General features: G+C 43.8%; 1 protein-coding gene across 1 annotated transcript in view; it reads right to left on the reverse strand.

The window, feature by feature from the left end:
• Window positions 1-9016: 9016 nt before the first annotated feature.
• Window positions 9017-22869, reverse strand: part of PARP3 (poly(ADP-ribose) polymerase family member 3) — a 125666-nt gene continuing 111813 nt past the window's right edge. Inside the window, exons 10-11 of the mRNA XM_069206751.1 lie at window positions 14891-15037; window positions 9017-14300 (exon numbers count right to left, since the gene is read on the reverse strand). Of these exons, the coding sequence (XP_069062852.1) occupies window positions 14131-14300; window positions 14891-15037 (317 nt within the window). The 3' untranslated portion in view covers window positions 9017-14130. The remainder of the gene's footprint in view (window positions 14301-14890; window positions 15038-22869) is intronic.

Raw genomic sequence — 22869 nt, forward strand, 5'->3', positions numbered from 1 at the left:
GTCTGGAACTTTCTGCCTCCTTTTAAGTGTTCTCTATAATATACTTGAATGTGTCCACTGCATATCCTCTCTGGCTCGTGTTTAGGTAGTCACCGCTCCCTCTTTCAAAATATTTACTATCCAATTCTTCTCCCTTTGGTGCTTCTTACTTTGAACCTTTCACTCAAAACTCAGGAAACCTCTGAATGCTCTCTCTTCTTATGTTTATGCTGTATCTAATTTGGGAGCCTTTCACTCTTCTAAAAAACAAATAATTTTTCTCTCACCTTTCTGGGAAACTTCCATCCAGTTTGTTTTCTATAGTTTTTTTGGGCAATGTAAAGGTTTTGCCTCTACATTAAGTACTGGTTTGTCTAGACAGGTTGCAAATGTCCCTAAGGGAAAACCGTCAAAAAGGGCCTTGTATGGCTCAGATAAGAAGAAAGAGGAAGACAATAAAAGGAGATCAGTAAAAAAAAACAAAAAAACTGATGTGCGCCTCTTGTCTTAGTTTATGGGTCCTCGTTGTACTTTACAGCACTTCATGGTGAAACCTGAAGAACAATTTATTTACCTTGTCACACTGTTTCTGCTGGATACTTTTATTCACCTGTGGATCCTTCACCATAAAATATCGCCCAGGTGCAAGACTAGATCCAGAGAATTTTCTAGTGATACTCCAGTGTGCAGAAAGGCATACAACTCCTTCCTGTCTAACATCCAACCCAGTAACGATGGACCAGAGCTGCATATGAACACCACCCAAAAACTCTAACATCAGTTTCTGATCTTTTCCATTTCTACTTCCTCATACTTCGAAAGACAATGCCCGGAGACTGTGAGCTTATCTTTAGCTAGGAACCTTTTTAGATGTTAAAGAAAGGCCACTCCACAGAACAGAGAGGGGAAAGGGCAGTGAGAAATACGCGGTTAGATAGAGTATACCCCGTAAAGAGCATTAACAGTGGTAAGTTAACACTCATGGATACTTTTAAATGTAGAAGCCTCACCTTAGAATAGATACCAAAGAAGTACTTCCCAAAGGTGGATGGTCTGAGGAGAGGGCTCAAAAAAACTCTTGCATACTAAGCAGGCAAAGTGTCTTTCCAGATGGACAGGTTTGTCAACTATCCACTAGGAGAGGGTCTTATGCACAGCCATCCCTTTTTTCGTTTCAGAAAACCTCACAAAAAGTAGATTGATTACACATGGACCATTGAGTGAACAATGTAAAAATTCAAGGGGTTCAACCGACGGAGCCTCTCCCCTTTCAAGGGGTGAGGGAAAGCAAAGAAAGTAGAGTGACCGACTACCTGAAAGGGAAGGGAGTCACAACCATACTCAAAAATATTTTTTCAGCACCAGTTTTTAAGGAAAGACGATGTATGGAAGAAGGTGTACGGTCAGACTAAACATGCTTGCAATTCATGTGATGAGCTAACATAACGACAGTGAGGAAGACACACAGCGATTACCATGCAGAAGGGGAAAATGAGTCTAAACAATCACAACTGGTGACCTGAACAAGGACGGTTGATCCAGAAAACGTAGAAAGGTCAAAGGGCAGAAAAATAACCTTTTACAGTTCCCACCACAAGGCCCTGCTGGGCTAACAACAGGAAAAAAACAAAATAATCTCCAACGGCTTTAATTGTAAGGGGGCAGTGTCCTCGGCACTACCCCAGGTCACAAGCTTGTTCCAGTGGCCCGTGGAGCTGGATTTCTTGTAAGGGTGTTTGGCAGCAAGAATGACATCCGCCACTTCAAATGGCAAGTCCAATCAGTACATTTCTGCTGCTCAGTCTCCACACATGTAGACGTGAGCTGTGGAGGTTCAGCTCAGGAGCGCGGCCCGTGGCTGAGATAAGAGGTGCTTCCGAGGTGGCAGCCCGTTTAGGGGGCAGAGTTTGATGCTCACAAGTTTCAGGTACCAGCTCTCTTTGGGAAATCAGGGCAATTAAATGACTTGGGCTCAGTTGCTCTTGAACTTTTTTAGAATTCAGAGCATGATAGGGAGCAGCAGGAAGGTATTCAGGAGTCCCTCTGTTTATTCCAGCTATAATAGGTCGCTCGACGAGGGCTCTAAGTGGAAACTCCAGTAGCAAAACTGTCGATAATGTATGTCCCTGAATGTGACAAATAGATCAAGCTAGGGCTCTCCTGCCTGGTCGCACACACCCTGCACCACCTCGGGATGCAGACTGGTGATCCGTCAGACGATGCCTTCTCAGTACTTATGCTCTGCGACCAGGAAGATATTCTGTTGTTCCAGTCACCTCTGCAATTGCAGGGCCTCCTGCCACATGGCCGAGGACCCCACTCCAGCCGACTTGGTGGCAGTGTTGTCCATGAGAACCTGTACTATCATGCCATTTATGGACGGCAGGAAAGCCTTCAGGACCAAACGGTTGGCCTGCAGCTCCAGTAGGATGATGTAGAGTTGGCCCTCTGGCTATAGACCAGAGGCCCCTGATCTTTACACCCTCCAAATGACACTACCCCTCAACTAAGAAGCAATGCATCTTTCGCAGTTGTCAGCTTAGGGTGAGGAAAGGACAGTGGGCTGCAGTAGGCCACATAGTGATCGGTCAATCACCACTGCAGATCTTGGGCAGCCTTCCTCGACATATATGGGCTTGGAAAGGTGGCCTTGATGCTGAACCCACTGGGTTTCACCATATGCCACCTGGTGTGGTTGACAAGGAGGCCCACAAGGCTAAGAAGCCCAGAAGCCTCACTGCTACCTTCACTGGGATCCAGGATCAAGCGTGATATATAATGATAATTGCACAAATGTCCCAGACTCGCAGTGGGGAAAAAAGGCCTTCAATGCCACCTTGCCCAAAACTGCCCAAGTGGAAGCCCTTTGAGGGTAACCGGTGGGACTTCGGCTCATTTATAGTGAACCCCAACAAGTTCTGTCATCATCCAGAGGTGGTCTACTACTGACGTCCACAAACCTTCCTTTCGCAGCCTGGGTAAGAGAATACAGAAACTGGAAATCTCTAAAGCTGGTTATGGACCTCTGCCTTCACTTTTATGAACACTCAAGGGTTGTAAACAATTCTGAAAGTAAGCACAGCAAATAAACCTGGTCCAATTCGAACTGGATGTAATGCCTTGGACAATGCTGGGTCGAAATATAAAATGCACATCCTGCAAGTCCAAGGACATCATCCAGTGTCCTATGTCCTGAGAAGAAAGGATCTGGGCAACATGAGTATTTGAATTTCTCCTTCCGCAGTAAGGCATTCAGGAGTTAAAGGTCGATAATAGGCTGAAGCCCCTAACCCCCTATTTTTCGTTTCGGGATGAGGAAGTAACATGAAAACAACTAATTTCTCTCCAAATCCAGTACCTATTTGATGGGCACTTTGAACAGTAAGATGGACAGATGCTTCTCCAAAATTGCATCTGGTGCGAGAGGAATGTGGGGTGGGAAGGAAAAGAAAAGGAGGCTGTAGGAAAGTACCACTGTTGGCATGGTTATCCCACACTTTTTGCCTAGTGTTGATGCCAACTTTGATTGAAAGTGTGCTTGGATCCTGCTAACCAGGCCCCAGCACCAGTGTTCTTTCCCAAAAACTGTACCTTTGTTTCCACAATTGGCACAGCCCTGGCACACAGTTAAGTCCCTTGTAAAAGGTACCCATGGTACCAAGGGCCCTGTGGTCAGGGAAGGTCTCGAAGGGCTGCAGCATGTATTATGCCACCCTAGGGGACCCCTCACTCAGCACATGCACACTGCCTTGCAGCTTGTGTGTGCTGGTGGGGAGAAAAAGACTAAGTCGAAATGGCACTCCCCTCAGGGTGCCATGCCCGCAAACCACTGCCTGTGGCTTAAGTAAGTCACCCCTCTAGCAGGCCTTACAGCCCTAAGGCAGGGTGCACTATACCACAGGTGAGGGCACAGCTGCATGAGCAATATGCCCCTACAGTGTCTAAGTCCATTCTTAGACATTGTAAGTGCAGTGTAGCCATATTGAGTATATGGTCTGGGAATTTGTCATTAGGAACTCCAGAGCTCCATAATGGCTTCACTGAATACTGAAAAATTTGGTATCAAACTTCTCAGCACAATAAACCCACAGTGATGCCAGTGTGAGATTTATTGAAAAATGCAGACAGACAGCCTCTTAGAGATGCCACCTGTATGTTAGCCAAACTGCTAGTGTAGGACTGACATGTCTGTGCCAGCCTGCCACTTTCAGACAAGTTTGCGACCACATGGGGCGAGTGCCTTTGTGCACTCTGGTGTCAGAAACACAGCCTGTCCTTGGTGGAGATGCTTCACACCTCCCCCATACAATAACTAACACCTGGTGGTGAGCCTCACAGGCTCAAGCCTTGGGTTACTGTGCCCCAGGGTACTCCAGCTAGTGGAGATGCCCGCCCCAAGAACAAAGCCCAACTTTTGGCAGCAAGTCCGGCGGTAAAATTAGGGAAAACAGGGAGGGGTGACCACCCCAGCCAGGACCACCCCTAAGGTGTACAGAGTCGAGGTGACCCCCCTCCCTGCAGAATCCTCCATCTTGGTTTGGAGGGCAGGGACCAATAGGGATAGGAATGTGTCCCTTCCCCAAAGGGAGTAGGCACAACGAGGGTGTAGCCACCCTCAGGGACAGTAGCCAGTGGCTACTGCCCACTGACCCCCTAACACACCCCTAAATCTAGGATTTAAGGGCCTCCCTGAACCCAGCTCACCAGATTCCTGGCAACCTACAAGAATGACTGCTAAGCTGAAACCCCCTACAGAGAAGAAGGAAGACGACAACTGCTTTGGCCCCAGCCCTACCGGCCTGTTTGCTGCTTCAAAGAACCTGCAAAAAGACCAGAGAAGCGTCCAGCGGGCCCAGAGACCTCTGCCAACTCCAGAGGACTGCCCTGCACCCAAAAGGACCAAGAACTCCTGAGGACACCGGCTCTGTCTGAAGAAACCTATAACTAAGGACTCCCACCTCACTCCAGATGCGTGAGTCTTGACCCCCGTGCACCTGACACCCATGGCCCAAGTCCAGGTGGTCCACCCAGCAAGAGAGGATCCCTAGGCGACTGCTAGCAAGTGCCCACCCTGGGTTGACTTCTCCACCCCTCCACAACAAAGCCTGCAGAGGGTATCCAGAGGACCACCCTGACCGCGAACCTCCGGACGAAGATTTCAAACGCCTAAGGAACACACTGCACCCGCAGCCCCCCAGGCCTTGGAGAAACCGACCCCCCTGTGCCTCATCATCCAGCAGGCGGCGCTTCTCCCTGCCCCACCGGTGGTGTGCTCGAGACACCCCCCTGGACCTCACCTGCAGCCTCTGAGGTCTCCTCAAAGACTAGCATTGGAAACCCGGCGTCCTGTTTGCACCCTGCACCCAGCCGCCCTGTGCTGCTTAGGGTGTGTGTTTGGAGCCTACTTGTGGCCCCTCCAGTGCTTTTCCAATTCCCCCGTGGTCTGCCCTCCGAGTCGCAGGTACTTACCTGCTGGCTAACCGAATTCGGAGTACCCCGTCTCCATAGGAGCCCAGGTTAATTTTGCTCAACTTTGACCTCTGCACCCGGCTGGCCCTGTGTTGCTGGCGGTGGGTGTTTGGGCCTAACTTGAACCCTAATCAGTGGACTTCCTAAAACCCAGAGACTGAAACTGTAAGTGTTGTACTTACCTGCAAACCAAAGTAACATTTCTTCTCCCTCCCAGGAACTGTTTCTGAAATTTGCAGTGTCCATTTTTAAAATAGCTTATTGCCAATAATTCAAAATCTGCATTACGTACCTATTTCAAATAAAGTACTGTTGATACCTGTGTGAAATACGAATCTTTTCGGGTACTTAACTGTAATCTGAATCTTGTGGTTCTAGAAATAAATTAAGAAAATATATTTTTACGATATAAAAACCATTGGTCTGGAGTTTAGTCATTGAGTGTGTGCTTCTTCTATTTTCTGTGTGTGTACAACAAATGCGTTGCACTATCCTCTGATAAGCCTAACTGCTCGACCACACTACCACAAAAAAGAGCATTAGTATTATCTACATTGGCTTCTGTTAAGCCTCTGGGGAACCCCTAGACTCTGTACACCCTATATCTCACTTTGATATAGTATATACAGAGCCAGCTTCCTACAGAGGCCATGCCCCCCCTAGGACAATTTGTAAGACACATTAAAGACTGCCCAGCCAGTAAGAAATCTGGGCCCTGCCTCCCTGAACCAATGAGGACAAGTTAAAGAGGATTGGTGGCTTTTGTTGCAGAGGAGGAGTTGGAGAACTGGTGCCCCTGTTGGCCTGTGCCATGTCTCCTAGTGCCTTATCCTCAGCCCCAAAAGAAAGACCTACATCTCCTACATTAATGGCTGGGATGGCTATCATTGTCTGTAGGCCAGGCCGCCTGGAGTAAGCCCTAAATTAGAAAAACTCATGGAATTTTACTTTTCAGGTCTCAACAGCTCGAATGAATATGCTGTGGCCCTACTGGCTTTAAACTGCTCCAGTGCAGTGTCTGCCTTCTCTCCAAAGAGATGAGGCCCATCAAAGAGTAAGTCCATCAGTGATACGTGCACATTACCAGAAAATCCTGATATCCTCATCCAGACTTGTCTGTGTGACAAAACACTGGTACAGACATCTCTGCCAATGTAATCTCTGGTATCTATCCCTGCATGGATGATGTACTATGTTGCACCCTTCCCATCATGTATTGTCTGAGCAGAAGAGGCCCTCTGGTACTCCGGGACTGCTGGCAAGATCTTGCTGTCCATGTCCCATAGGCCACGTGTACATTGGACTAACATATTTAATTTATGAACCACAGAGCCTGGCTGACAGAAGAAAACATTTGCTTCCCAAAAGCATCAATTCTTTTGGATGCTCTATCCGGCAGACTGGTCGGAAATCAGTTAAGAGTCACCTTCCTGACTGAAGCCTGTACAATCAAACTTTCCAGAGAAGTGTGCATGTGATTAAATCTGGATCAATAGGTGCAGGTCTGTGTTGCCTGGAATTTGCTGATTAACAAGCAGGCAAAAACACGTTTTCAGCCAACAGGGTATCAAGGCATCCGTGAGGATGTCCATGAATGGAAGCAATGGAAGCAGTATCTTGGTTTGCACCCTGTGCTGTCACAAGATCAGAGTCGGAAGCAAAAGTAAATGGAGCCTCTGCTAACAGCTGAGTCATAGGAGAGGCACTGAATTAGATTCAAATTGCATAAGGACTGGTTGCACTTTAGTGTTTTGATAGTGCAACATTGGTTGAGCTCCGACTTATGTCTGTTCATAGACCGACACAGATTTTGGCACGGGTCGTTTATCGGCGCAGGTGGAGTCAGTATTGATTTTGGGGTGACAGGAACCATGTGGATCTCTGGCCCAGAGTGTAAATAAGTATTGGACTTAGTACAGGTCCGGTAATAACTCCCACATCGACAGATTGCATCGAGGAGGACAAATCAACGGTAGCTCAACTGGAGGCCAATGTGGCTGCAGGGGACCTACAAGGGGCACCAGAGCGAGATGGAAGCACACTAAAATGTGCAGTTTGGCCTCCCTGAAGGCCTCGATTTGGTATGGGATAGAGAAAGGCTGAGGGAATTCTGGACACGGCAGCTGAGGTATAAGATCTGTGGCCTTGGGCTTCGAAGGAGTGACTCAAATCCTGACGCCTTAGTATCTTCTCTTTGGAACTAGTGTTGACAGGGTGCGCTTGAGTCCTTCTTTGTGCTTGCATTTGGACTTCAACTTACCTCAAGATTTTGACTAAGAAGTGGCGCGGTCGCTGGGACAGCCTCGTGACCGGGCCATGTGTGCAGATGGACGATATACTGCTTAGCATCTCGTTCTTCAATTGCCTTTTAGATGGGAAACATAGTTCCATAGCACAATGTATAAATGTTCTTTGAGTCATGAGAAGTTGACAAAGGGGGGATTGAAGCTCTGCATCTGTGTTGAAATACCTGGAAAGAAAGGAACGGACATTAGTGCTCAGAAGAGGCGCATATATGCATCTCTGCTCCCTCACACCCAGGGCAGTGATGAGGCAGTGTGGTGCCATACAATGCCACCGACCGGGACATGGTAGCATTATAGAAAATTCTCTGGATACAGTCTGGCACCTTGGGGTGAATCTAAGGGGAGGAATGTGTGGTTAGAAGTACCAATCAAAACAAGGCCCTACAGAGAATGGGAGCTCAGCAGTTCCCAGCACTTAATAGGATAAAAACTAAAACACCCAGAAAGCAACATGCCTCATAATGGGAACCTTACACTTGCTACTGTAGAGAAGGCTGAATAAGGCCAAAAAGGCATTTTGGAACCTGTACTAGTGGACAATTTCAAGGTCGAATGAGTGTTCAGGAGCAAGCTCCCCTGAGCCAAGCAGAAAGGTATAATTGGTGGCAGCCCAGTTCAAGGCTGCTACAGCACCCTGGTTAAGTACCTTGTGTAAAGCCCCAGAAATAAGTGACCCAGGGAAGTGCCCCATTCTAAGGCCTCAAGACATTGTGGACCTAAGTTTAGTGCAGAAGCAACAGGGATTCTTGGATAGAATCCTGGTGAGGGAGCAGAGAGCGAACATAATCAAACTAGCCCAGGCACTGCAGGGAGTAATTTCTGATGCAGCATGAGACAAACAGAGAAGTGGCATTCTGAATTTCTTTCTGGCAAGTAGGAACTTTGAGAGGAAGTTGTAGTATGACCCTTGAAAAAAATAAAATCAGACACATGGAGACCGATGCCTATGCAAGGGAAGTGAAGTGGTCACAGGACCGAAAAGTAGACTCAAGTCACTGCTGGCATATTTTGCAGACAAATTAGAAAGCCAGAAGACCCAAAAGGCTGGCAAAATGAACACAGCTAAAGGGTCCTAAGTGGAAAGGAGGATAATGAACATTTGGCAACAATATTTCCTCGCTTCGTGGGCAGGTGGTACTCGGGCATAGTGAGTTTCAAGGTAAAAATACACTATTTTAGGGTTGGGCAAAATATTTGCAGTCTCTTTAACCTACCCTATTGTAACAAAAAGTAAAGAAAAAACAACACGTAGGAGGCCAAAAGTCTGAGATGCGTTTAATGAAAAAAAAGCAAGCAGCCAAGCAAAACCACTGGTGACAAATGTCAATTCAACAGACAAGAGCATCCACTCAAAATCCAGTTGAAGGATATAATGCTGAATTCTATTCAATGTACAACGGTTTAGACCCACTTTACTCCCAAAACAAGTACACAGGAACATGTGACAGTAACTGTTACTTCAATGAAACCAGTAGGAGGCAAGATATTCTCAAGAGAAGAATGTAAGCTGTCCTTCAGGTTCTGATAAAAGATGCAAAAAATGCTGCTGAATTTACTACTCTCTGAAAAGCACTCATTTCATCACATACAGGAAGTGAGGCTATGATTTACTAGCAGAAGCAGAAAATGTGCAAGTGTACAACACACAATAAAGTGGCTTCTGGGCCTAAAAGAATCATAAAACCTAGCATGCATATAAAGGCTACTGATCACTTCAGATTAATACGAGAACAATAATCAAATCTTGATTATGCCATAGCCCAGTGTACATTAAGGCATACACGTGTAAAGAAGCATTGGCATTAAGACAACTAGTATATGAGGTTCTGCTTTTTCACTATGCGCCTGGAGCAAAGGGGACTTAACACAGTCACTGTTCCTTTATCCAGGAAGTGGCAGTAAGAAGTTTGCTTATCTACATTATAAAAAAAAAGTCTGAAAAATATCTGTTTAACATATGTCACCAAAACCACGCAAGGTAAGCTTAATATATTTGGTGAAACCTTTGTTGATTCAACTGTGAGGGAATGTATTACCAATGCTCATGCTTGCCATATATTATTATGAGTGGACTCTTTGCACAGATTCATCATATCACCCTGTAAAGTAAGACATAAAAGGACACAGATTTATTTTTGACTCCAGTTAAGACCACAGTCTCACTCAGGGCCTCCTTCATTTTCATATGGCATTAAATTGATGTGTTGAATACAAATGACTCATACAGTAAGTACATCAAACTGCAGTGGAGGGATTGCATTAAAGATTAAGCATGCTACTGCGAAACAATCCTAATGTTTTAACGTGGACATCCATCAGTGTTATACGTTTGCTCCAGTGTGCGCTTACTGCAGCCTTATTTTTCAGATTTCCGGTTTGGGACCTGTAATTGAAACGGGCCACCGTGAGGGTCTCCCATTCAACTTCAAATGGCCATGAACTCTCTGCACCTTTGTTACTGTAAGGGAGAAAGGCACAAAATGGTACAAACAAGCAAAAGGGCTTAAAAAACTAAATGAATGAACCATTAAAGTCAAACCACGAAAACATTTTCTTTATTAAAGTGCGCTCTTATAAAGACTAATCCAACAGCATCGGTTGGGGTTTGTGCAAAACTTCGAAAAAAGGGAAAAGGGAAGGGCTGACTCAAGGAAAATTGCCTGTGCATCCACCAGTAGACAAAACAATTTTACAAAATTAGGACTACTAAAACTATATATTATGAATCCTCAAAAACAACAGCACTGCTTTCACCTCACTGTAAACTCCCATACCCTTCCATTCTAGTGAAATTGTTTTACTAAATGTTTTGGTGTGGAAGCTTTCACATACAAATGAACAGCAACAGCTCTCAAAATGAAGGAAGGAAACAGAGTTAAAGTTTCCATATTAAATGAAGGACACCCCAAGTAGCATTTCCTGTGTATCGGTAGTGACTACACTGGATGCAGGAGCATTACAGTGGCTTCATCACACACCTCTGCACCACTGAAGGCCATGCTGAACCCTACAGGACACACTGTGCACCTTTACTATGTCTTTTTTTTTATTCTTTTAGTACAGGTGAGTTGTTCATTTCTGCTAAAGAATCGGGAGGACAGGGGAAGAAAGGAAGAGGTTTTACTTTGGGATAGTAATGGAGAAGAATGTTTGACTCCATTACAGTCAGAGAAACTGTTAGATCATCACTATGGTTTAAGAACTTTACAACACAATATGAAATAAACCACTTTATAGTCTGGAACACAAACATAAAACCATACAATTGAGTCAATTACTTCAGGAGTACCTGAGAGCATAACCAATCTTTGGTATTGGAAAGTTGTCTATGGTTTTAGGACCATTTACTTTTGTTGATCATCCTCTGAGGAGTACAATACTTTTAACACTATGTTAAGCATGCGGGCAGGACTTGACAGTTAAAACAGCTTTTTAGGGGGTGATAATTTATTTTTGGGGACATAATGACACATTTAGAATAAGCAACAGCAACAATGATTAGGATGCCTAAAGAAATGTGCTGTCCTCGCTTTCTAGCTATCCCTATGTGGCAGTCTAAGGGTGAGGGTGAACTGAATGGTGTACTTCCCAGGCCTCCCTGGTTGCTTTTCTTTTGCTCTGTTTCAGCTTGAGGTCTTCTATCTTCCCTCTAAGGTGGATGCCTTCTCTGTATTTGGGGCTCCTCTTCGACATGTTTGTGCAAAATGCAGTCTTCTGTTAAATGCATATATGGAAGACAGACCACAAGGAATGTCTATCATCTGAAAAGCCTCCTTTCTCCTACGGGAAGGAAACTTCACAAATGGATGAATGCATGATGAAAAAAAGGGGAAAAAACAACATAAAATTAAGTAAAACTAGACGGAAACGCTTCATTAACTCAAGAGACTGAGTAAAATGTAAAAAATGTAGTTCTGAGAATAAATTCTCTCAAAACAGTGACAATACCCTAACAGTGTTCCACAGAAGCTATGACGCAACTGACAGTACAAGGTCTGCTGGAATATAGAAACACATAAGTCCTTCAAAGAGCTGTGAACATCTTCGGTCTTGTTTACAAGGTTACCATCTCGATTCATTTTCCTTTTTTTAAATTCATGTTTTCTTGTTTTCCCTGGACTGTGAGGTCACATTTTATGCTGCACTGTTGCTCTGTGTGGACTTCCCTTTTAAATTTTATTCCAAAGACTACACAAAAATTCAGAACATACAGCCTCAGAGAGGTAATTGCATTTTTGTCTGTGTCCGATAATGGCAGATGAACACTTAGGTTTGTTGGGTTCATAAACGTGACGAATAACCTGTCAGGCGTACTACTTGTGCATAGGCTATAATGCCCATATAATGATGCACATTAGATATCCATCACTTTTGTGACAGAGTAACCCATCCTCCAAACTCTAAATAAGGCCCTCAGCAGTTTCACTTGTGTAGGAGTATTCTGGGTTCCCCACATTCAGGCAGCTATGTTCTAACATTTGAAACTGCCAGTGGAGTTCCTATGTTACACAGGTGTGAGCTTTATACGGTAAGATTTCAGATAACCTTAAAGTCATAGGTCTTCAGCAACATACCCTTCAGGTGATACTATTCATTCAAAAAGGTTTTGGTTTATGGCCAGAGTCAGAAATATCCAATTCATTGAAAAGACAACATTTTACAATGCTATACCACAAGGGCATAGGAGTAACGTTACATTGCTAAGTCGGCAATTAGTACCACTAAGTGGCACAACATAAGACACCTGTAACAATAATTCTACAGCACCGGTATCTTTCATAGATTCACATTCTCAAATCATTCCATGCCAGATGATTAGAAATGCTTAAAGAATGTGAACCTATAAAAGAGCCAGTGATGGAGGACATCACATTAATAAACACAGTAGTAGTGTTACACTCAAGGGTACAGGGATGAGTTGACATTCAGGGCCACAACGTTACCCTAACACTACAGAAACAGAGGTCATTTTACAAACAGAAAGAAATAATAATTTAAGGTCTTCGTGCTTTGAAAATTAGTCAGGGAAGTTCCATAACTTTGCACAGCACAAGAGATCTAGGGCCAGATGTAGCAAAACTAGGTTTTGCGACTCGGAAATTGCGACTCGGAGCGACTCGCAATTTCCGAGTCGCAAAACCATATGCAGAATGGTGTCTCAGACACCTTCTGCGAGTCGCTATGGGGTCGCAAAGACCCACCTCATTAATGTTAATGAGGTGGGTCGCATATTGCGAGTCCCTGCACTCACAGGGATGGTGGCCTGCTGAAGTCAGCAGACCTCCATGTCTGCGACTGCTTTTTAAATAAAGCAGGTTTTTTTTTTTTTTTTTGCAGCCCGTTTTCCTTAAAGGAAAACAAGTTGCAAAATAAAATAAAAAATTACGAAACCTTTTGGTTTCGGTTTTTCAGAGTAGGCAGTGGTCCATTGGACTACTGCCTGCTCTGAAAAACCCTTTTTGGCAACATTCACAAAGGGGAAGGGGTCCCATTGGGACCCACTCCCTTTTGCGAATGGGTTACCACCAGTGTGACACTGGTGGTAACTGCGAATTGCTTTGCGACCGCATTTGCGGTCGCAAAGCAATTTAGCATAGCTAATTGTGAATGAGCATCGCAAACGGCATTTTGCATGGCGCAAACTGCGACTTTCGCAGTTTGCACCATGCAAAATGCTTGCTACATCTGGCCCCTAGTAACTTAATAGTTTGATGTCTGATTAGTCACAGACGTCTCTGAGTATACCATTATCATTCATTATGTGATAAACAATTGTATGAAGTTACTAGTAAGTGATAAACCTTCTTTCTGAAAAGCCAGTTCTATATACTGTCACAGACATTTAATGGCCATTTGGGAATGTAAAATATGACAGCCATCATTTTTCAAATATTTTAGAAAGATATGGTCATTTCATAACCATAAGTGCAATAACTTTAAAGTCTAAGAGATCCGACAAAGTTGTTGTAAAACTTCAAGTCTAAAATGTGTTATCACAGCCAAATATACACTACTGTTACGCGTAGCCACATGTTGCAAAAATACAGTCTAAGATCCACAAAAGTGTACTGGGATGAACTCTTAAGTAGCAATTGGATTCTAACTTCACAATTGGGAGAACTTTTTCTGTCAGTGAACCAGTATCATAAGAGAATGACTGTGAATCAGCATGTAAACAGATCAGTGGTACATAGTTGTGTGGAAGCAGCCTATCGCTGTGGTTGAATCAAGGGCCACACAAACAATGCGGAAAGGACTTTCAATGGACACAGGTGTGCCACTGGTAAGGTGCCTAGGGCTCAGCTCCTTAAAACTACACCAGTGGCAGGACAGACAGGACCCCAAGGACAGACACAGCCTCAAGAATCTCAGCCCTTCAAAACTTAAGCTGTATTAGGTAACGGATGCGGCACTGGCTCTCTTTGTAGATGAGGTATTCACTCTGGTTGAAGTAAGAGTCCTTAAACTTCGGCACTGGGATTGGCTTCCCCTGAGGCACCACCACCTTCTTTCCATCCAGTTCAATCTCTTTATCATGTGCCGGGTCTGTAAGGAAAAAAGACAGAAAGCGTCACTCAAAAGTCCTTCTCTAATGACTTGAGATGCATTCTGCTTTTTATTTTTCCCTCCTGCTTGTGAGTTTGCGCAAGCAACTCTGTTGTCCTTGACAAACAATTATTTTATTGCCAATGCCCTTGCTGTTGCCAGAAGCAATCTGGTATCACAAAATGCCTGGGCCATATGGGGATACTAAGGTGTGGCTTGTTCTGAGAACCTGGTTGCCCTCCTTAAAAAAACAGGGTTCCCAACTAAACCTCCAGACAATGTTGTCTCTTGTCCCTCCACAATGCCAGTCATTAACAATTCCTCCATATTTTCATCCAAAGCACAGCCATCATAATCCCACGACCACACTATGCCCATAACAACAGAGCATTGCTCTATTTCATCTAGCAGTCCTTTCCCGGGGGAAAGCTGTACTCGTAATCCCAATGGGTCTGGTGACTCAAATTTCCAACCCATTGCAGGATACGAGAGTCATAACAGGGTCCCTAGAAATTTCACTACATGCCTTTCTTGCAGGTGGTTTACAACGTCAAGACATATCTCAAGATAGCTGCTGGGAAGGAACTTACCAGGTTCATTATGTCCTCGAGCAACTACGCTGTCAAATCCTTCGGGAGCTGCACGGAGCAAAAAGTCATCTCGGGTGATGTGATGCTCCTTTCCAAGAGCAACCTCATTTAGAAACATGATCCCAATTTGCTTGTTTGTGCACGCCACTGTAAAATAAAATGGAGAAAGGGAAAACAAGACAAGAGGAGTCGAGAAAAGAAGAACGAGAAAGTGGGCAAGCGATGGAAGGAAAGTGGATAAGAAACAGCAGGGTGGAGGGTGATAGAGGAATGCAAGGTAGAAAAAGAAAGTGTGAGAGAAAAAAGGAGGTGCATACAGGAGAAAAAGAGGAGTTAAGAGAACAGGAGACAGAAGAAAGGGAAGAAAAGAGTAGACAGGCAAAAGAAATAACTTGCATTAAATGTGTAGTGGTGCCATTGCTAATAACCACTCTGCCGGAATATGTTTGCAAACTTTATTATGATAAAGACCTCTGGGGTTCTTCCATCTTCAGCTACCTCTTGTCCCAGGCTCCAATATCTGCCCACATTTCCCAGGATAATTCTAGGACTAGAACCATATTACTTCCCTTCCCACATTCCAACATACCCCACACTACACATCCCTCGCTGAAATAATGAACAATAAACACAGTCCCACACAAGTTAGAAAGGTATGCATGCATATGAAGTTAAAAAACAATTAATACAGGTAATACCAAAACCAGAAAAAACATAAGTTCTATATGTCTTCTACAAATCCACAAGTGTCATAATCCTTCAACCACAAGGGCGGAGTTCTATACTGTTTTCCAGTTGAGTTATGTGACTCAGACTCTCCAGCCAATAAAGCTTTGCTAAAGTCAATGTTTTCCACATCACCACAAACTGCATCTACCTCTTCACCCTAACAGACAATCATCTCTTCAAGTACTGCTTATCTGCTCTGATTAGACCAAACATCCTGGAAGGACACCTCCGTACTTACATATTAGAAACGCCAAACTTTTGTTCCGACCACCCCCCACCATCTACCTCATTAGGGGTTTCTTCACAAACAGAAGCCAGTCGTTCTTCTCAAACTTCCAATCAGTTACAACAGTGCACCTTGCATCCAGTATTCCTGAGTTCTTACACTCCAAAAGTACACGGTTAAGATTCAACAATCTTAACATTAAACCCTTTTATCACTTAATCTGACTGCTTTCCCCAGAACATCTACAGCTTCCGTAGGGTAACAGATTTACTTCATCATGTACACTTCTAGTTCTATTCCTGGCATCGTCCACATCTATTTATCAGGTTTTAACAACATCCATGACTACTTTCAGTAAGAGGACTGCTTTATCTTGTAATCCCAAAAGGAGAGATACCAGTTGCTTAATGAGCACATACCCAGTAGGCCCACACAGATTTTCACATTTTTTTGTTCAACGCCCAATCCTTGTTGTCTTCAACTGCCAGCTCAATAAACCTTTTAAATGCAGCACTAATCTTCTGAATCATCTCTTTCTAGCTATCACTGTACAATGACGTGGTGCTAGATTTGATCCCAACACTTCCAAAGTATTGTTCATTGTGAACTGGACCCAGTTATCATTCAAGAAAACATTCAGCATGCACTCTTTCACGAAACCATGGTCCAAAAAAGATTAAACAAAATCTACAACAACTTTGTCACCACTTTGGCAATTGGCTAGTGCAAAAGAAGGTTAATTAATGCAAGGACACATTTCTGGGACATTCCAATTGGTCACAACATACCAAGGACCACATACCCTCATTAGTGCAAGGAATATCAAATTCACACATTGGAGGCTTTAAAGTTCTCCAAGAGTTATTGGTCATTAAACTTTGATTACACACTCTCCGGAACACTAAAACAACCTTTTGTCAAATTACTTCAATCTAGGAACACCAAAATGTCCTTTGTATCCCAGTTGAACAATGTTCATCCACAAGATTTCTGGTGCAAGCACTTTGCCTCCTCTCAAGAAAAATTAATTTTCCACTGTTAAGTCTTACCCCAAAATGGTGCCATGATACCTTCTATAGAATTTTTCAGCGACAAACCAACTCTCACATACTTCTTAATTATCTATATTATAGTGTCCGTATCCTACTCGTACATCCACACTTCCTTGCTTATAGCAGGAATCTCACGGACACGAACATAAACCACATGAAATTAATTCCAAAAGTTATCCATGCATTCTTTCAACTGTGTTGGTATTCTTGAAAGAAAATCAGCAACTATATTTTCTTTACAGAATGCATAAACCGCCTTCTAATAAAAATCTACTTTATGTTTAGTAAGTCATCTCAGTGGCTTTACAGTAGTGACTTTTGATGAGAGATAACCTCAAGGATTATTACAGAAGGTTAGATCACACCAATGATAACGGGGAGGTCTGCAAGTTGTGATTCCCTACAGTGTGTCTGGGGTGAACAGTCTGCAGTGATGGTGGAAAGAGGAGTCCACTATGCTGGGCTTGGCAACACCTCAACAGTAGAGGTCAGTGCTACTAAAGGGAGCAGAATCAAACCTACTTACTAGTGAAATGTTCTACAGGGTGGTACACCTCATGATGTGCTTGAACACGGACATATCCTGCAGCATGAACGCTTCTTTCCAGACACCACTTCTGCGAAGGGCTATTTTCTAGCACTGTAATTGGTATTGTAATCCAGAAATAAAGGCATGGGCCATAGCAAAACACTGCAAGGACTTCACTATTTTCTGTTCCTACTGTCATATAAATAAGCCATTTTTTAAAGATAAAGTTGGATGTGGTTTGTGTGCAGGATGAAGGGTGGAGTCTAATTAAGAAAAAAACACACGCCTATAAATCTCTAGCATCATCTTTCCTGCATTAACATGCTTTGTTTAATTCCACATCATCAGGCCCAGAACGCTTGCCACATTTTAACATAACGGTACAAAATGAATGGTTCAATCTCATTTATTCAGTTTCAGTTCCAGCCTATAATAGCACAGACCTTAAGCTCATGGCTGGAAGCCATATTCAGACTCTCTAGCAGAGACATAGATTCAATGTGCCTGCATCTATGGAAATTACCAAGCCTACAAGAATGGAGCTACTCACCTTTAAATATACTTACAATATTGCTACCCTTTAGCAACAGGTATGCTGTTAGTGGGCTGAGTAAAATGTGGAGGGAAACAGGTCTGTACGACACAGTGTACAGTATATGCCTCAGTAAACAGCATTCCTATTAGAGATGACTTAAACTAGATTTGGTGATTTATAAGACATTTCTGTTGAAGACCATTTCACTAGATCTTTTTAGCTATATTTCTCATTACTTTTTTAAACTATGTTCCTAAACATATTTCACTTCATTAAGTGTTTACTTCCATAATCTGTACCCTTCTGCAGAAAAACCTTGAAAAGGAAGCTTATCAAAGGAGGTGTTAAATACTGTATTGAAAGGCTGTTAATGGGCACGTTGTTATGTGTCTTGTGTCCTTGACTTAGGCAGAGAGTCCTGAGAAACCGATTCTCCTCCAGGTATTGCCTCACCATCCCGGCCTATGAAATTATGAAATATCCAGCACTGAGGACAAAAAAAGGCACTCAACATTAACAGCTGTACTTCAGCTTTACTCACGATGCATAGTTTCATATGTGGCCAGTCTTCCTGTCTAGTGAGGTGGTTAGAGAATGAGAATGAGAATGAAAATGTCACTTACCCAGTGTACATCTGTTCGTGGCATCAGTCGCAGTAGATTCGCATGTTTTGCAATAGCTCGCCATCTGGTGTTGGGCCGGAGTGTTACAAGTTGTTTTTCTTCGAAGAAGTCTTTCGAGTCACGGGACCGAGTGACTCCTCCTTTTGTCTCCATTGCGCATGGGCGTCGACTCCATCTTCGATTGTTTTTCCCCGCAGAGGGTGAGGTAGGAGTTGAATTGTAGTAATAGTGCCCATGCAATGGAGTGACTAAGTATGCACCTATTTAAGGTTGAGATGATACATATATAAATAGTTGAAGGTAACTTCCAAACTGCTACAGGCTCCCGGGGAGGCGGGTGGGCACATGCGAATCTACTGCGACTGATGCCACGAACAGATGTACACTGGGTAAGTGACATTTTCAGTTCGATGGCATCTGTCGCTGTAGATACGCATGTTTTGCATAGACTAGTAAGCAGTTATCTCCCCAAAAGCGGTGGATCAGCCTGTAGGAGTGGAAGTAGTCTGAAATAATGTTCTTAATACGGCTTGACCTACTGTGGCTTGTTGTGCGGATAACACGTCTACATAGTAGTGCTTGGTGAATGTGTGAGGCGTAGACCATGTGGCTGCCTTACACATTTCTTGCATTGGGATGTTTCCTAGAAAGGCCATGGTAGCACCTTTCGTTCTGGTTGAATGTGCCCTTGGTGTAATGGGCAGCTGTCGTTTAGCTTTAAGGTAGCAGATTTGGATGCATTTAACTATCCATCTGGCTATACCTTGTTTTGATATTGGGTTTCCTGCATGAGGTTTTTGAAATGCAATAAATAGTTGTTTAGTCTTTCTGATGTTTTTTGTTCTGTCAATGTAATACATCAATGCTCTTTTGACATCTAATGTATGTAGTGCCCTTTCAGCTACGGTATCTGGCTGTGGAAAGAACACTGGAAGTTCCACTGTTTGATTTAGATGGAACGGTGAAATAACCTTTGGCAAAAATTTAGGATTGGTCCTTAGGACGACCTTATTCTTGTGTAGTTGTATAAAAGGTTCTTGTATTGTAAACGCCTGAATCTCGCTTACTCTTCTTAGGGAAGTAATGGCGATGAGAAATGCCACCTTCCAGGTTAGGAACTGTATTTCGCAGGAGTGCATGGGTTCAAAAGGTGGACCCATAAGTCTAGTTAGGACAACATTTAGGTTCCATGAAGGAACAGGTGGTGTTCTTGGTGGTATAATTCTCCTAAGGCCCTCCATGAATGCTTTAATGACTGGTATCTTATATAGGGAAGTTGAATAGGTAGTCTGCAGGTATGCAGATATTGCTGCAAGGTGTATTTTAATGGAAGAGAAAGCCAGGTTAGATTTTTGTAAGTGAAGCAAGTAACCCACTACATGTTCTGGAGTTGTGTGTAATGGTTGTATTTGATTAATATGGCAGTAGCAAACAAACCTCTTCCATTTACTTGCATAGCAGTGCCTGGTGGATGGCCTTCTGGCTTGTTTTATGACTTCCATACATTCTTGGGTAAGTTGTAAGTGCCCGAATTCTAGGATTTCAGGAGCCAGATTGCTAGATTCAGCGATGCTGGATCTGGGTGTCTGATCTTTTGGTTGTGCTGTGTCAACAGATCTGGCCTGTTGGGCAATTTGATGCAGGGTACTACTGATAGGTCTAGCAGCGTTGTGTACCAGGGTTGCCTTGCCCAAGTTGGTGCTATTAATATGAGTTTGAGTTTGTTTTGACTGAGTTTGTTTACCAGGTAAGGAAGGAGAGGGAGAGGAGGAAAAGCGTAAGCAAATATCCCTGACCAGTTCATCCATAGGGCATTGCCTTGGGACTGTTTGTGTGGGTATCTGGATGCGAAGTTTTGGCATTTTGCGTTCTCCTTTGTTGCAAACAAGTCTATCTGAGGTGTTCCCCAGAGTTTGAAATAAGTGTTCAGAATTTGGGGGTGAATTTCCCATTCGTGGACCTGTTGGTGATCTCGAGAGAGATTGTCTGCGAGTTGATTTTGGATCCCTGGTATAAATTGTGCTATTAGGCGAATTTGGTTGTGAATTGCCCAACGCCAAATCTTTTGTGCTAGCAGGCTTAACTGCGTGGAGTGCGTCCCCCCTTGCTTGTTTAGATAATACATTGTTGTCATGTTGTCTGTTTTGACGAGAATGTATTTGTGAACTATTATTGGTTGGAAAGCTTTTAGTGCTTGAAAAACTGCTAGAAGTTCTAGGTGATTTATATGCAGTTTTGTTTGATGTACGTTCCATTGTCCTTGTATGCTGTGTTGATCGAGGTGTGCTCCCCACCCTGTCATGGAAGCATCTGTTGTTATTACGTATTGTGGCACTGGGTCTTGGAAAGGCCGCCCTTTGTTTAAATTTATGTTGTTCCACCACAGAATCGAGAGGTAAGTTTGGCGGTCTATTAACACCAGATCTAGAAGGTGACCCTGTGCTTGTGACCATTGTGATGCTAGGCACTGTTGTAAGGGCCTCATGTGCAGTCTTGCGTTTGGGACAATGGCTATGCATGAAGACATCATGCCTAGGAGTTGTAGTACCATCTTTGCTTGTATCCTTTGTGTTGGATACATGCGTTGTATGATGGTGTTGAAATTTCGAATTCTTTGTGGACTTGGAGTGGCTACTCCTTTTGATGTGTCTATTATGGCTCCCAGGTATTGTTGTACCTTGCGCGGCAGAATTTTGGATTTTGTGAAATTGACGGTGAACCCTAGTTTGAAGAGGGTTTGTATGATGTGATTTGTGTGATTTGAGCACTCTATTAACGAATGGGCCTTGATTAGCCAGTCGTCTAGATATGGGAACACATGTATTTGCTGCCTTCTTATGTGTGCAGCGACTACCGCTAGACATTTGGTAAAGACTCTTGGTGCGGTTGTTAATCCGAAAGGCAGTACCTTGAATTGGTAATGTATTCCCTTGAATACAAACCTTAGGTATTTCCTGTGCGATGGGTGTATTGGTATATGGAAATAAGCATCCTTGAGGTCTAAAGTTGCCATGTAGTCGTGTAGTTTTAGCAATGGCAATACTTCTTGTAGTGTGACCATGTGAAAGTGGTCTGATTTGATGAAAGTGTTCACTACTCTGAGGTCTAGGATTGGTCTCAGCGTTTTGTCCTTCTTTGGTATCAGAAAGTACAGTGAGTAAACTCCTGTGTTTATTTGTGTGTTTGGCACTAATTCGATTGCATTCTTTTGCAATAGTGCCTGCACTTCTATCTCCAGGAGATTGGAATGGTGTGTTGTCAAATTTTGTGCTTTTGGTGGTATGTTTGGAGGGAATTGTAGAAATTCTATGCAATAACCATGTTGGATAATTGCTAGAACCCAAGTGTCTGTAGTGATTTCCTCCCATGCTTTGTAATAATGACTTATTCTTCCCCCCACTGGTGTTGTGTGGAGGGGGTGAGTGACATGTGAGTCACTGTTTAGTAGTAGGGGTTTTGGGGCTCTGAAATCTTCCTCTATTTCTAGGGAATTGCCCTCCTCTATATTGTCCCCGAAAACCTCCTCTATACTGTCCCTGGTAACTGGACGGTGTTGCTTGTGAGGTGCTGGCTTGTGTGCTCTGACCCCGAAACCCCCCTCGAAAGGGTGTTTTACGGAATGTGCTGTAATTCCCTCTGCTCTGCGGGGAGTAGAGTGCGCCCATGGCTTTGGCAGTGTCCGTATCTTTTTTGAGTTTCTCAATCGCGGTGTCCACTTCTGGACCGAACAGTTCTTTTTCGTTAAAAGGCATATTGAGAACTGCTTGTTGAATCTCTGGTTTAAATCCAGACGTTCGGAGCCATGCATGCCTTCTGATAGTTACAGATGTATTAATTGTCCGTGCAGCTGTATCTGCAGCGTCCATGGAGGAGCGGATCTGGTTGTTGGAAATGGTCTGTCCCTCCTCAACCACTTGTTTTGCCCTATTTTGTAAGTCCTTAGGCAGATGTTCAATGAGATGTTGCATCTCGTCCCAGTGGGCTCTGTCATAGCGCGCAAGTAGTGCCTGGGAGTTCGCGATGCGCCACTGGTTTGCAACTTGTGCTGCGACTCTTTTACCAGCTGCATCGAACTTGCGGCTTTCTTTATCTGGGGGTGGTGCATCTCCAGATGTGTGAGAGTTGGCCCTTTTCCTAGCTGCTCCTACAACGACAGAGTCTGGTGGCAGCTGTGTAGTGATGAAAACCGGGTCTGTAGGAGGCGCCTTATACTTTTTTTCCACCCTTGGTGTGATTGCCCTACTTTTGACCGGCTCCTTAAAGATTTCTTTTGCGTGCCGGAGCA

The sequence above is a fragment of the Pleurodeles waltl genome, chromosome 9 (genome assembly GCF_031143425.1).
Source record: "Pleurodeles waltl isolate 20211129_DDA chromosome 9, aPleWal1.hap1.20221129, whole genome shotgun sequence".
Taxonomy (NCBI): domain Eukaryota; kingdom Metazoa; phylum Chordata; class Amphibia; order Caudata; family Salamandridae; genus Pleurodeles; species Pleurodeles waltl.